At 40.3% G+C, this 16,746-nt stretch overlaps 1 protein-coding gene across 1 annotated transcript in view; it reads right to left on the bottom strand.

Annotated features, from left to right (window-relative positions):
- The window catches only part of LOC146220247 (uncharacterized), an 18,128-nt gene extending 4,161 nt beyond the window's left edge, over nucleotides 1–13,967 (bottom strand). The window contains exons 1-3 of the mRNA XM_084693539.1: nucleotides 13,842–13,967; nucleotides 10,738–11,037; nucleotides 10,336–10,602 (exon numbers count right to left, since the gene is read on the bottom strand). Coding sequence (XP_084549665.1) covers nucleotides 10,336–10,602; nucleotides 10,738–11,037; nucleotides 13,842–13,893 — 619 coding nt within the window. The 5' untranslated portion in view covers nucleotides 13,894–13,967. The remainder of the gene's footprint in view (nucleotides 1–10,335; nucleotides 10,603–10,737; nucleotides 11,038–13,841) is intronic.
- Between the last annotated feature and the right edge of the window lie 2,779 nt (nucleotides 13,968–16,746).

Genomic DNA, 16,746 nt, shown 5'->3' with positions numbered 1-16,746 from the left:
AGACTTCTACAGAGCATGCTCCACACAGACAGGACAGACTTCTACAGAGCATGCTCCACACAGACAGGACAGACTTCTACAGAGCATGCTCCACACAGACAGGACAGACTTCTACAGAGCATGCTCCACACAGACAGGACAGACTTCTACAGAGCATGCTCCACACAGACAGGACAGACTTCTACAGAGCATGCTCCACACAGACAGGACAGACTTCTACAGAGCATGCTCCACACAGACAGGACAGACTTCTACAGAGCATCCTCCACACAGACAGGACAGACTTCTACAGAGCATCCTCCACACAGACAGGACAGACTTCTACAGAGCATCCTCCACACAGACAGGACAGACTTCTACAGAGCATGCTCCACACAGACAGGACAGACTTCTACAGAGCATGCTCCACACAGACAGGACAGACTTCTACAGAGCATCCTCCACACAGACAGGACAGACTTCTACAGAGCATCCTCCACACAGACAGGACAGACTTCTACAGAGCATGCTCCACACAGACAGGACAGACTTCTACAGAGCATGCTCCACACAGACAGGACAGACTTCTACAGAGCATGCTCCACACAGACAGGACAGACTTCTACAGAGCATGCTCCACACAGACAGGACAGACTTCTACAGAGCATGCTCCACACAGACAGGACAGACTTCTACAGAGCATGCTCCACACAGACAGGACAGACTTCTACAGAGCATGCTCCACACAGACAGGACAGACTTCTACAGAGCATGCTCCACACAGACAGGACAGACTTCTACAGAGCATGCTCCACACAGACAGGACAGACTTCTACAGAGCATGCTCCACACAGACAGGACAGACTTCTACAGAGCATCCTCCACACAGACAGGACAGACTTCTACAGAGCATGCTCCACACAGACAGGACAGACTTCTACAGAGCATGCTCCACACAGACAGGACAGACTTCTACAGAGCATGCTCCACACAGACAGGACAGACTTCTACAGAGCATGCTCCACACAGACAGGACAGACTTCTACAGAGCATGCTCCACACAGACAGGACAGACTTCTACAGAGCATGCTCCACACAGACAGGACAGACTTCTACAGAGCATGCTCCACACAGACAGGACAGACTTCTACAGAGCATGCTCCACACAGACAGGACAGACTTCTACAGAGCATGCTCCACACAGACAGGACAGACTTCTACAGAGCATCCTCCACACAGACAGGACAGACTTCTACAGAGCATCCTCCACACAGACAGGACAGACTTCTACAGAGCATCCTCCACACAGACAGGACAGACTTCTACAGAGCATGCTCCACACAGACAGGACAGACTTCTACAGAGCATGCTCCACACAGACAGGACAGACTTCTACAGAGCATCCTCCACACAGACAGGACAGACTTCTACAGAGCATCCTCCACACAGACAGGACAGACTTCTACAGAGCATGCTCCACACAGACAGGACAGACTTCTACAGAGCATGCTCCACACAGACAGGACAGACTTCTACAGAGCATGCTCCACACAGACAGGACAGACTTCTACAGAGCATGCTCCACACAGACAAGACAGACTTCTACAGAGCATGCTCCACACAGACAGGACAGACTTCTACAGAGCATGCTCCACACAGACAGGACAGACTTCTACAGAGCATGCTCCACACAGACAGGACAGACTTCTACAGAGCATGCTCCACACAGACAGGACAGACTTCTACAGAGCATGCTCCACACAGACAGGACAGACTTCTACAGAGCATGCTCCACACAGACAGGACAGACTTCTACAGAGCATCCTCCACACAGACAGGACAGACTTCTACAGAGCATGCTCCACACAGACAGGACAGACTTCTACAGAGCATGCTCCACACAGACAGGACAGACTTCTACAGAGCATGCTCCACACAGACAGGACAGACTTCTACAGAGCATGCTCCACACAGACAGGACAGACTTCTACAGAGCATGCTCCACACAGACAGGACAGACTTCTACAGAGCATGCTCCACACAGACAGGACAGACTTCTACAGAGCATGCTCCACACAGACAGGACAGACTTCTACAGAGCATCCTCCACACAGACAGGACAGACTTCTACAGAGCATCTTCCACACAGACAGGACAGACTTCTACAGAGCATCCTCCACACAGACAGGACAGACTTCTACAGAGCATGCTCCACACAGACAGGACAGACTTCTACAGAGCATCCTCCACACAGACAGGACAGACTTCTACAGAGCATCCTCCACACAGACAGGACAGACTTCTACAGAGCATGCTCCACACAGACAGGACAGACTTCTACAGAGCATGCTCCACACAGACAGGACAGACTTCTACAGAGCATGCTCCACACAGACAGGACAGACTTCTACAGAGCATCCTCCACACAGACAGGACAGACTTCTACAGAGCATGCTCTAACCCTAACGCTCCACACAGAAAGTGACTGCTCCCTTGTGTGCCTGTGTTGTAGAAATTTTGGGCCTATGTACAATGTATGTGTTTAGGAAAAGTTTCCAGTTGGATAAGAAGCTTGATACAATGTATGTTGATTCGACTTCATTTGGTAGACATGCCACCTGTAGTTTTATAACACCTAACTAGGAGACATGAAGTCTAGGAGACAGGAAGTCTAATTCTTGTTTGAAGATGGTCACACAAAGGACAGTCGACCATTTGACTGGTCAACCCCTGTGGATCTACAGCTCTGGAGAGAGCCAGACAACAAAGAACTTTGGGACTCTTGGTGGAGATGTATTGTTTCAAGCTGTCACTAAGTTGAGTTAGCCAATCACAGAGTTTGCTATATTAATTGATTGATCTTACAGAATGCCACTGATCTAAAGTTTATATAAGGTTGAGCATGTGTGATAGTTGGCTATCACTCTTACGAACGATCTGTGTGAACGGCACCTCCTTCGTTAATGACTGATCACAAAGTACTTTGTTTAAAACATAGCCTATGTATTGTATAGTCTAAATAAATTGTATTGTAACCATGTCCCTTGACTATTCAGATCTACACAGTGCCACTGAAATTATTCCTTAACATTTGGTGGCCAGTACGGGGATCCTCGTCTGCTCGACGTTTAACAGACTTCTCCCTCTGACGGCGATTTGATCAATCCAGCGGAATAGCTGCCTTAACCTCCAAAATTTTACTGAGACAGCGGGGTCGATTCTTAGGGGGTTTGACTGGTTGCGCTGTCGCTGACGCGGGATCTTAAAAGAACAGGTGAGATATTCTGTTGGCTCTGTGTGATTGAATTGTCTAAATGGTTATAGGCTATTGCCAAGAATTCGGTTCCGTTAATAATTGGGCATTGGTCAGAGGAACAGTGTCCTGTACGTGTGAAGTCGTACGAATTAATAAGGTAAGGTTGTTGAACCTATCTTTTACGTGAGAGTCGTAAGAAAAAGATCTGCAGAGTGTGTCGACAGACATACATAGAGGTAGTGTGTTTGACGAAACAACACATAGAGGGAGAAAAACTCACATGTGATATCGTGTTATGTGTTTCTTGGAGACCCTAAGGACTAGAATATTTGGGTTCGTGATAGTTTGAGAAGTTGTATTGACTTTGGTGGTCATAACAGTTCTTATTTATTAACGGGGCCTAAACGTGATTCTAAGTCCAGAGAGTAAAGTATACTAGTGAGGTAATCAGCTGAGTGTTTTTTTTTTTTTGGAGGGTTTGAGTCCCTGAATTTGGTGAAAACAAAAAATAAAAAGTTAGAAGTATCCTGAGGGATTTTCAGAATAAAGGTTTGAGTTTTGACACGCGTGTTCATGTTCATTTTTGTTTTACTTGCAAGTTATGTTTTTTGAGGTTAAAAGAAGTAAGAGTAATTAATAATGTCATCGTAAAAGCTATATCTACAAATTACAAAAATCAAAATTTTAAATTTTTCATGTTGGTTTGAACGTTTGTAATTTACGATTGTAGGCTATTCTGTAAGGGTATATCTTCATTGACAAGTTGTGAAATCGGAATTTGAGAGTTTTAAGAAAAGGAAAGGGGTAATTGTGTCTTTATTTCCTTTCGTTGGTTATTGTTGGTTCAGTGTGGTTATTGTTGGTTCAGTGTGTTCAAATTTGGATTGTGATTCGAAAATGAATAGGGCTAAAGATGGTCTGGAGGCAGAATTAACCTGCCCAAACATTGATTACATGAAGCAAAAGTATGGTAACGATAGTTTATTGCAAATATGCTTTCATTTTGTTGTGAAATTATGAAAAGCTTGTGCAGAGTGAAATTGTTACACAAATTGGAAAATAATAGATGTGAGCCTGATTGGATGGCTTTTCTGATTGTATGGAGGCAGGTACAGTCAGAGAGAAATAATATTAGAACAGAATAGTGTGGGGAATTTTTCATCTATTTCCACACAGATTCACGATTCCAATTTTCTGGCTGTCCCGCAAACCGCAGCCTGGAGGGGTTTTGCTGCAGGATGCGCAAGCGCATGAGGTTTTGGCTGGCAAAGCGAGGACAAACTACGAACGTGAGGTCAGATATTTGTATACGGGTGTCTTCTGACAGACGGTTATATGTAGGAAAAGTCAAGAAAGCAGGATCCTGGAATATGTGTATAGATTTGCTTTGGATTCCCGCAAAGATTGCGGCTTGTGCTTTGACTTGCACTATTGCCTATACTTATTCAAAAGATGGAGAAGTTAAAGTCCTCTCCGGTTCAAAAGGGTTTGAGTCCCTGAACGAGTTTAAGAATGTTATAGGCTTGGGTGCTATTGCTTCTGTCTCAAGGGACAGCACTGAGTTACAATTGATCAAAGTGAATACAGAACATGTTGAAATATGGTTGGAAAACATGCAGGAAAGTCAAAGACACAAAGTTATGCCAACACGATTGGATAGGAATGGTCAATCTATGTTGAGCACAAAATGTGTGGTTTGATTGGGGGTATTTGATCATTATGGACGTGAATCTACAGAGATGTGTCATCACTGTTGAAAGTTTTCTGGGAATTGGGGGCGAGCTCTCGCAAATTAGAGGGCCTCGTGAACGGAAGTTGAGTTCCGAACTGGTGACGTACTATGTTGACACACGTACAGATGAAACACTTGGGAGAGACTTTGTTTTCTCTTCAGATTTTCATGGATGTTTATCGGTTATGACATTGTTGGTATGAGGAGAGACTTGTTATATTGTTTTACAACTTTGTGTTGACCGTTATGCTATTTGATGTTAGATTTTGAATCAGTCTGATTTGTTTTGTGGATGGAGACAGTCTGTTTTTGAAAATGCTAGTGTTAATTCTTTGGCTGAATTCTCGTTTGAAAAGAGGCGCATGCGCTTGAGTCTAACGGCTCATTCTGCGTGCAGTGGCCCACAATGAGTAAAAAAAAAAAAAAAAAAAAAAAAAAGACACTCATCTGAAAGAGAATTTGACGTTGAAAATAGAAAATGATTGGTTCGAAAACACGTGTGTGACCGATTTTCTATCTTATGAGCTAGATTCGATATTGGATAACAGTAGGCTGTTGCGCTGCTAAATTTCGGTTCTTGGGTCAGATAATTGGTAAATGCCAGTTTTGGCAACGAAAGCGATGTTCATTTGAAGAATTACAATCCAAGGTTATTGAAACGTGTATAGAAAGTTTTTATGTGTTCAAATGGAAATTTCATTTTATGTTGTTAAAGGAATTTTTTGTTTTGTTTAGGCCTACGTATTGAATTTATCTGGAAATGTTGCTTCGGTTTTGTGTTATGTGAAGAGGTTACTGTAATGTTTACATTTGATTTCAATACGTGCGTACTGTACTGGTGATATCCATTGACATGGAAGCATTCGATGGTTTTTATTTTCATTTGTGTGGGAAGTTGACAGATGTGATGGTTGTTTAAAGAAATATGTAAAGGGTTATGAAGACGTGATTAGAAAGGTTTATATGATTTTAGTTCCGTTTTAGGCCAGTCTGTTATAAATTGTTGGGATAGCTTTGGGATCTGAGAGGAAAAGATCCTAGCTGTGACTTTGTTAGCTAGCTAATGGCTAAGGGTGAAAACGTGGAGAAAGTGCATTTTGCTTTGTCCTGAGACTGAGGAGAGTCCAGGAAGTTGAATTTGCAACTATGGTAACGACATTTGTAGCTAACAAACTTACAGACAGACTCAACAGCGATGGCGGCGGGTACAGGCTAATAAAGGAATTGCAGCTTGACATGTATGCGTATGACGCACGCGCAGACGTAAATTGGGAAATTGACAAAGACGCAAATTTAGAGTAATAGAAGAATTTGGAGCGAGTTTTACATACTGATTTGGTTTATTTTGAAAAATGTTACGTGATGAGTATTTTGATACATTTGTTAACAAGGTTTTGTTTGTTTGAGTACATTTTATGAGTTTCAGAAATTCAGAGGAAAGGTGGGGGCTAAAACAGAGTCGAGATCTTACAAAGGTGATAAGTGAATAGAAGGTAAACGCCAACCATCTGTATTGTAAAAATAATGATTTGAAAAAAAAAAGGGTTTCAGAGTTTTGTCCCAGAGGGGGTTGTTTGATTTGAGTTTAAAAGCGAGCTGACAGGCTATGTTTATTTGAGTTGATTCATTAAGTAAAAACTAAAAACTAATAGTAAAAGTGAGAAGTGTTACATTAAACCATATACAAATTACAAAATATTGAAGTCAAATATTTTCATTTTGGGTTTTTTTGGTCCGCTAATTTGAAATTTGAGGTCCGTGCATTACGCATGCATGCTAAGGGTGTAATGGCTGGTAAATATAAGAATATTCAAAGGAGTATTCTGTATTACATGCTTTGATAATACTTTTGAGAGGTTAAATAATAAGGTTTTGTTTTATGGGCTTATGTCACTTTTGTTAAATTGTGAATTTAAAGGTTTAAAAAGAAAAAGGAACTATGCATATGCTTTGAAGAAGTATATGGGCAAATATTTTAAGTCAAAATAGTAAAATAAGGTTTTTAAGAGTTTGATAGAGGTATTGTATGTAATTTGGTTATGAAATGAGAAAGGAAAAAATAATTACATTGTACTTTTAGTTGGAGTTTGATTGTAATATGGTTTTACGTTTTATTTGGGTGTGTTATCAAGAGCCTGGCGCAATGTTTTGGGATGAACAGTTAGGCTTTGATGAAGTTGTTTTATTATGGTATTAGTGCATAAAGAGGGTTATTATAACTTTTGGGTTTGAAATGATTTGGGAAGACTCATTATGTCTGATAAATTATGGTTATGATGGATCGTGCTAATTAGCCTGTTTTGGACTGCAGCCAAAGCAAGTTATGAAGTTCTACCTATCTAACCTATATAGGAATATAGATGGGGTATAAGTTGGTTAAATGGCTACATTATGGTCTATGTTTTGATTTAGGAATCATGCAGATTAAATTCTGGTATGGGGTAGTGGTGATAGTTTTCCTAATGTCTTGGACAGAGAGATTTGATTTGGTGAATTTAAATACAGAAAATAGAAGAGAATCTAAAATATAAAGGTATTAATTTGAACAGTTCATAAAGTTTTCTTTAGAAAGGATAAGAGATTAAAAGTTGAGGTTATTCTTAATTTGTTTGTTTTCTAAAATAGTTTGATTCTCTACAAATTGGTTCAAAAGTTGGTTGCTTCAGTGGAAGCTTGTCAATTCATAAAAAGAAAAAGAGTTAACACATTTACTGATAGTTAAATACTCCATTGGTGTTTCATATGAATTTGGGAAAGGTATGGAAACAGGAGGTTTCTTGGTTTCACCTGTGAAACAACTTGCTGTATGCAAATATGGGATTCACTGTAACAATTATGATTATTTTACAGAGAAATGCTAGTGCTGAAACTATCTGGAGCAGTTTCTAGATTACCTGCAAGCAATGATGAACTAACTTGAATGTGTTTTTGATTTTGACATATGTTTGCAGGAAGTGCTGAGATGGTCTTGTCATTGTCCGGATAAGCCTAACTTAACAAATTTGGGTTAACAGGAGTCTTTTGAGGAAAAATTGTTGTGTGACTTTGAATACAATATTTGTCACATATTTTTTAAGGGAAGCGCAGGCTTCTTAGAGAGGAAGAGATGACGTTTAGTGATTTATGACTGACTGATGACTGACTGATCCAAACAGAAAGTGACTATGAGGTTTTATGGTTTTATGTCAGTAGTTTGGCTCGGTGGTAAGATTATGAAGGTTTGATGTAATACTGCCGAGTGAAAATGTTTGACTGTATTTAACCCAGAGTGAGAATTTTGTTTTTGTTTGAGTATATTTTACAAGAATTACAGAATGCAGCAGACAGATGGAGAAAGGAATGGTGGAATGGAGATTTGAATTTGGACTAAACCACAAGAAAATGCGTTTTGGAAAAAGGAAGGATATGAGAATGAAATGGAGGTTGTATGGTCTGCATAAAACATCTATCTTGAGATTTTGCTCAGTTAACACATGGAAAGATCATGCCTCTACAGTTTGTGTGATATCAAGTATGCATTAACTTTGACATACAAGGGGATTTGTAATGATTGCATAGTCATTTTGTCAGACTCATATGTGGAACAAGTAATATGGGAAAAAGGAATTTAACACATTAAGCTTCATGGTTAAGGTTAGAGAAACTATTTGAGTATTGATAGATGGATTTTAGGGTTCAATTTTGCAGATGTGATAAAGATGTGATAAAGTTTGTTGATGGTTGATAGAAGAAATTGTTGGAAGAAGTTTTACACGTTTCAGGCAGATTTGGGGTCAGTGGTCAAGCTTTTGTGAATTTAGATTTTTCTTTGAGGATATGTAATTATATGGGTCACACTTGGTTAAGGAAGTCCTTTTGGTGTTGATAGGAGTCAACATTGTGTTAATTACTTCAGTTGAATGAGAGAACAGGATCTTGAAGACTAAGTCAGACGACAAGACGTCAGTTACCTTTTAACTGACCTTTGTGAGTGTGCTTGTTTGTCACTGTGCAACCCTTTGTAGTTTCCTTGTGTGAGATTCACAGGCAGGTGGCTTATCCGGTGACTGGACCGCTGCATAATTTGATACCAGGGGACTGGATCGTGGTGAAGGACCTGAAACGCAAGTCCTGGTGCCATACTAGATTCTCCTGACGACTAATTCGGCGGTTAAGGTCAAGGGGAGAGCAACGTGGATACACGCTAGCCATTGTAAGCGTGTCTCGCCAGGTGACGGAAGGAGAGGATGCGCGTTCTGCGTAGTACCAAGGAAATTTCCGAGCTGTACGCAAAGTGCGGTGTCGTTGAAAGTTGCTGTGAGCAATTTGATCGTTGTTTACAATTGGTTCGACTAGACTACACTGCCTGAAAGAAGATTGCCTATAGCCAACTGAAGATGGAAGAAGAGGTTAATGTGAATGCTAGTATGAAATCAGATTTACGGATGAAGATATTAATGTATTTGCTTCTGATGTTCTAAATATAAGGGTATGTTTAGATTGATGGGAATACATTTGCTTTGTGTACGTTTATATTCGGTATGGATGCTTTTTACTGAGTTGTATTGCATACTTATGTTGATGTTTGATTCTTATTCTTCTTAAGGTACTGTTTGGGTTATGGTGTTGTTTAAAAAAAAAAAAAAAAAGTATGGAATGTTGTAGAAATGTTGGGCCTATGTACAATGTATGTGTTTAGGAAAAGTTTCCAGTTGGATAAGAAGCTTGATACAATGTATGTTGATTCGACTTCATTTGGTAGACATGCCACCTGTAGTTTTATAACACCTAACTAGGAGACATGAAGTCTAGGAGACAGGAAGTCTAATTCTTGTTTGAAGATGGTCACACAAAGGACAGTCGACCATTTGACTGGTCAACCCCTGTGGATCTACAGCTCTGGAGAGAGCCAGACAACAAAGAACTTTGGGACTCTTGGTGGAGATGTATTGTTTCAAGCTGTCACTAAGTTGAGTTAGCCAATCACAGAGTTTGCTATATTAATTGATTGATCTTACAGAATGCCATTGATCTAAAGTTTATATAAGGTTGAGCATGTGTGATAGTTGGCTATCACTCTTACGAACGATCTGTGTGAACGGCACCTCCTTCGTTAATGACTGATCACAAAGTACTTTGTTTAAAACATAGCCTATGTATTGTATAGTCTAAATAAATTGTATTGTAACCATGTCCCTTGACTATTCAGATCTACACAGTGCCACTGAAATTATTCCTTAACAGCCTGACAGTTCATTTATTAAATATTATTTAACAAGATGTGATATGATAACTCCCTACTAAGTTAACGTCCTCCTTAGAATGAAAGACTACAATGTATACATTATATGACATATCGTATTTTACTGTAGAGCATTGCAACACGTACCATCTTGTTCAGGATCACCGATAGTTCCGCATGTATCTAGCGTGTTGATAGACTCTTTGCTGACAGGGTTCTCTACCACACAGCTGTAGGAAGTGTCGTAGTCTGAAGCCAGGAGCAGAGACAGGCTCCTGGAGAGATCAGGACTGCTGGTCTGGTTGAGTCTCTCCTCTCCTCTGTACCAGGACAGGCTCACGTCTCTCCCGTTTTCCACGGAACACTCCACCCAGCAGGGGGCAGCAGCTCTCACCTGGGGTCTGGAGACCTGGTCTGCAGGAGGACATGGACACACCCTGGATCATCAGCAGGGATTCATACAGATATAACCGGCCAATTAGAATTAAGCTGATGTATTCAGTCAAGGCATTGTGTAAGTTGTTATTCACTGAAGTATAAGATACTCACTGTAAACTGTCAGATGAAATATAGAATTGTTTTGCCCTATTGAATCTTTCACTGTATACGTCTCTGTGTCATCTATCCTGAGGTCTCTGATGATGAAGAGTCCAGTCTGTTTGTCCCATTGGAGTCTGTCTCTGAAGTCATCACAATAGACTGAACTGTCTCCTTTAAACACCAAAGCCAGATTTTTGTTGTCCTTATATTCTAAAGAGCCATCAGTTTTTACTGCAGCAGGAAGTGTGATGTTTCCTCCTACTGCTCCTGTCAGCTTCCCTCCATCCTGACCTGCAGCAGCAGAGAGACCTGGAGGACAGGAGACACAGCAGCTGCTTGTTTATGTTCACAAACGCAGGAAGACACAAGAGCTCTCTCTCCACTTAGCTGTGAAACCTAGGATTTGTAGGGAGATTGTACAGCAAGGGAAAAAATAAATCTCACACACGTCTCACACTCTCTCGCCATCCCACACACACACACACACACACAAGTTGTTGTGAAAGCTAACTAAAGGATAGGGAGGATATAAAAAGCATTGTGATAAATATCATGTTGCTGAATTGAGGAACAGCAGGTGACTGCGTGAGGAAGAGACCACGAGGCTCACAACACAGGAACAGACAGCAGCAGGATTCAAAAGCCAAACAGACTCAGACAACAAGTACAGTCCGGGTCAAAAACAGGCAGAACAGGAATCCAACACAAGGCAACTGACATCCATCTGATCCAGGAACACACAGTCCCTGAGGCTGAATAAGACAAACTGTCTTCCATACAATGTGTTCCTCTGACCACACAGTTCCCAGGGCTGTTTTTCAGTCAATGAACCACCTTTGGAAACTCCCTAGCAGTGAGAATAAGACTGAAAGCAGGCGTTTAGAACAGGACCCCTGGATACGTGCAGCTTTACCGGTCTACGACCACAGCATGTTTCTGGAACAAAGTCAGCCCTCTGAAGAACTGACAAGAAGCCACAAGATCTCTCTCTCGCACTTCTCTTCAGCTACATGCTCTACAACACGGTCTTTTCATCAAACTAAATTCCATCTAACGTGCTCCTCTGACCACACAATGACCTTGAGACAGTACACATTTCCCCCCATTCAGGCACGTAGAACCACACACACACACACACTGCAACACACACACACACACACACACACGCATCACATCTGGTCTATGTGTGAGACGTGACCACAAACTGAACCATTTCCTGTTTAGAGCACAAGAGTCCAACATCAGCAGCTATGTACAACACTACTACTTGTGCTAGGCTATATACAGTGTATATATACACACACAGTATATACTGTATATCTAAACGCATCCTCCAACTTGTGCTTGTTTCTAAACTTTAACACTTGACATTCAATATTAATTGATCACTTACTGATACAGAATTACTTCAACACAGCAAAGACCACTATTCAGCTGGCGTATGGAATACTGTAGTTGACTAGCTATACCAATTTAGTATTTCATCAACTGTTTTTCTGCTTCAAATAATGACACACTTCAGGGCTAAAGAAGTATATTCTCAGAGCTCTGATATTTCTGTTGATGTTTTCTTTTCAATGTTCCTTTTTGTGACACAGTGAGTGTTTACAGCATCAGTGCTGTGTGTATTATCACTTAGTAGTGAGTATTCCCTCAGACTTCATCACATTGAGCTCTGCTGATTGAATGTTAATTCACAGAAAGCTAAATGCAGCGCGGGACAAATCAGCACGTGATTAGGGTTAACTTCAACTGTCAATGAAATGGTAAATTCAGATTTCAATGCAACTGTAATTTCTTTCTAATCCAGGATGTTACTGGGATAATAAACGTGTTTGAGGATGAAAAAAAAACTGTTTGATATAGAACCTGTTTTACATCGTAGTCTTCATCAACAGTGCACTGCAGGATGTAGTTTTAGGCATACAGAACAGTCCTACTAGATATTAGATGTATCTCGTTCAAAGATTAATTCTTTGCAGCCTATCTTGATCTGCAGTCAAATAGAAAATCAGTCATACAACTTTTATATAAAACATCAAAGCAAATTGACTAGTTTTGATATTTAAATATAAGACCAGCAAGTAATTACGTCAACACGCTATATTGTTTGCATGTTCAGGAGTGTTCTTATGTAGCAGGATATGTAAAAAAAAACTCCGTTCACAGGTATCAAGTGATTTCTACACCTATAGGCTTTCTTACATCAGCGTTAGACAATTTACGGTGGGCTAATTTACAGTTTGTCCGATGCAGGTCAGTGTTTAACGCCTTCAAATGGCAGATTTTGGTACAGTATTTTATGACTGTTAAGCACTCTTTGGAACCACTGGCCATTTGCTAAACTATACTCACAAACCTTGCAGCAAACCAGCCAAAATTATCTTTCAAGGGCAATCAATTCTTGCAAAACTCTTTTAAGAAGGTGTTTTCCGTACACAAAAATCATCCGTTGAATAAGCACATGAAGCAGCAACTATACGCCCAGTATAAATGAGAACATGCCAGGTTTATGCCTTGTCCATGTGCAGTGCAACGGGTTACTGTAAAGTTGTCATGTATTGTAGGCTAGCCTACTGTAAACACACATACACAGTATCAACATTTGTAATTTTTCTGTATTTTCTATCGACACAAAGGGGAAACGTAAAAAAACTGAACAGCGGACACTTTTGTTGTTTGAATGTTTAGCTCTAAACATTAAAAAGGGTTTCCCGTAAATTCTATATATTCGGAATTTACATTCCTACTTTACAAATTTAGACACGTGTGTGTGTTACAGTACAAGTTTATTACAAATCTTTAAGGCAAACTGCTGCTATGCACTCACAAAAAAGCGACATATTTTCTCATGTAGGCTACAATGTTGTCTTGGTTTGAAGTAGCCTAATTAAGGTTTTAGTCGAGTTAAGCAAAAAAATAGCCAATAGTTTCATGGTGCCTCAGATATCAGAAAACCAAGGAAAAGCATTATTTAAAATAACACGAATCCTTTTCCACGTTTTTTACCTTAATTTAGCCTACAAACAAATCTCTTTGTTCTTTGAGTCAGTGGTCTTGTACATGTTGGCAGTTTGTTGTTAATCCAAGTGAGATAATTATGTTGTACATACCTAAAAGAAACCATGGAATCCACCAGAGTATAGCTCCTTGACAAAAATCCATTTTATCTACTTATCGAAAATAAATAGCAACTAAAATAAACGTCTCTTGATGAATCATGTCATTCAGACATCCCTGCAAACACTCATTTCAAAGAGGGAGGTGGCTTCACCAGCATTTGTCAGACGGGGGTCAGATGGCTTATAATAATAATAATTGATAATAATACATATTATTTATATAGCGCTTTTCAAGATACTCAAAGTCACTTTACGTGGTTAAAATAAACATGTGGCTTAGTGGTTAGGGAGTCTGGATATTAATCAGAAAGTTGCCAGGTCGATTCCCGGCCGTGTAAAACGACGTTGTGTCCTTGGGCAATGCACTTCACCCTACTTTCCTCAGGAAGAATGTCCCTGCACTTACTGTAAGTCGCTCTGGATAAGAGCGTCTGCTAAATGTAAATTGTGCTTTGCTTAAGCCACTGTGTGTTCCTCCAAGTTCCTCTTTCCTTTTTAAAATCTAATTCTCATGTAATCTGACTCGGTTGTCTCAGTTGACTAAATTGTGCTGTTTTGAGATCAGCATTAACATCAATCGAACCAGAAAGAGTTTCAGTTGACACTGGCATGTTTAAACTTGTTGCTGCATTGCAAGACCTGCTGGTGCATCAGTGATATGATGGTGGCTGGGGAGCATTTGTCATGGGAGACTTACTTAGATCATGAATAATTACTAAAATTATGGTTAGACTGAAATATACAGTAAATGTCCTGGTTCAAATGCTGTCAGGGCCGATCTATGCTGTTGTCCTCAGTGATGACGACAAGTGAACAGGACATTTTAGTCACTGAGATCTGAGTGTAAGTGACCTATGGCAGCTGGCCTGACGACAAACTAGACGAGCAATCAGGTGATACAAAAACAAATGAGATGAAAATTAGATGTAAAACAGGGAAGGAGGAACGTGGAGGATCCAGGAGGTACACGGTGTAGTGTGTTCCTCCTAGTTCATCCCTTCTTTATTTTTATTCAAGTCTAATGCCACAACTTGGGCCAGAAGACCTTTTAGTGTTGCCAGGGAGGCTGTATGGTGGGTTAGTTTGCAGAGATGGCAAAAGAACACACATCCTTCATACAGATACTCATGTTTAAAAATACTCTGTTGAAGTGCTGACTACACTTTTTCACTCTTGAGTTTAACTTGAAAGTCAAAGTAAAGAAGTGTGAGTTCTGACATATACTTTAGTAAAAAGTAGCCATTCCTACTACCTTGGACCTCATGTCATATTAATACATGAATACAAAAAGACACTATAGACACGCAGCACATTCACCAGGAATCCTTTTTAACACAGACAATTTCGTTTTTTTCTCATATATGGCCATAGGTGATCAGGAATGTCTCTATTCTCAGTCATGTCGAAAACGGTGAGCAACCAGATCCAAAACAAGAAAATCAGAAAATTACTAAAACAGACTATTAAACTTATTTTAACTATATACTTTGTCTTAGAGGCAGTTACGGTTATGACCCACATATGTGTACTTCTGCCTCAGTCTGCAGTTTGTGGTTGAACTTAATTTAACGTCTTGTTTGCTAAATATAATGAGCGGATGACTGGCTTGTTTTGTCTCGTCTGAAGCTTTAACTTAATTTCTGTCTGATGCCTGGAGACTTACTCTCAGGGTGGAGGCCTCGTGGAGGTTAGTGGTTGAAATACAATCATCCTCCTTTGCACCACCTTGAAAATTAGGATAAAATGTATCCATAACAGGTTCAGTAGTCTCTCTGCTGACAGGGTTCTCCACCACACAGCTGTAGGAAGTGTTGGAGTCTGGAAGCAGGAGCAGAGACAGGCTCCTGGAGAGATCAGGACTGCTGGTCTGGTTGAGTCTCTCCTCTCCTCTGTACCAGGACAGGCTCACGTCTCTCCCGTTCTCCACAGAACACTCCACCCAGCAGCTTGTTTGTTGTCTGACTCTTTTTTTATATATATACATTTTATTTTATATTTAAATTGTTTTATTCTTAGATTGTTTAGTTCTTAGGAATAGTTAAACTTTTGTACTTTTACTTAATTTAAGATTTGTATATGTTTAGTGTTTTGCACCTCCCTGCCACAGTAAATTCCGTGTTTGTATAACATACATGGTGAATAAACCGAATTCTGATTCTGATAGAAGAGTTCCTGATGACAGGTACGGACTGTGTTCTGGTCAGCAGTCAGCACCCACATGAACCTGCAACCGGAAAATGCTAAACTGCAGGATCTCTGCTATAGAACTGGATGGGTGAGGGAGTCAATGCCTGCATGAAATGCTCTGCCAACACAAGACATGATGCAGACAAGGCACATACAGCACATCCACACAGCGTGGAAGATCTGGTTTAGGTGATTCAAATAATTAGTTCATAAAAATTGACACTCAAATAATGCTGCACAATTGGAAAATTAGGCTAGATTGTGTATATTGCATTTTATCATCTACAATAACATTTATTGTTATTCCCAGGGTGCGAATTACGGGGGGGTTAGGGGGGGTCTTAAGACTTGGACCCCCCTAAAAGAGGTAAAAACAACAGGTTGGGGGGTCGATACAAGCCCTGGAGAAGAAGTTCACCTCCCCACGATTGTCATTGTATAATTTGCAATCTGGTTATTTCATTTAAATTGTATTATTGTCATAGAACGCCCCTATGACATGTGACAGTGCAAATGCAATTTGAATCAAATAACACCTAGGTATATTGAAAATGATCATGCATTATCATTTGAATATAGTCCTCTATGCGCTTTCCAAATTGTTAAGAGAAATTAAGGATGTAAACTTTTACACTGCATAAAATAATACTGTTTCTCAGTATTTCCTTTTCCGCAGAAAGAGGAACCACCCCCCATTTGAATTTGGCAA

This window comes from Hypomesus nipponensis, chromosome 27 (assembly GCF_054491055.1).
Source record: "Hypomesus nipponensis isolate SF chromosome 27, ASM5449105v1, whole genome shotgun sequence".
NCBI lineage: Eukaryota > Metazoa > Chordata > Actinopteri > Osmeriformes > Osmeridae > Hypomesus > Hypomesus nipponensis.
Note: the sequence above shows the minus strand (reverse complement) of the source record. Positions and strands in the feature narration are given on the sequence as shown.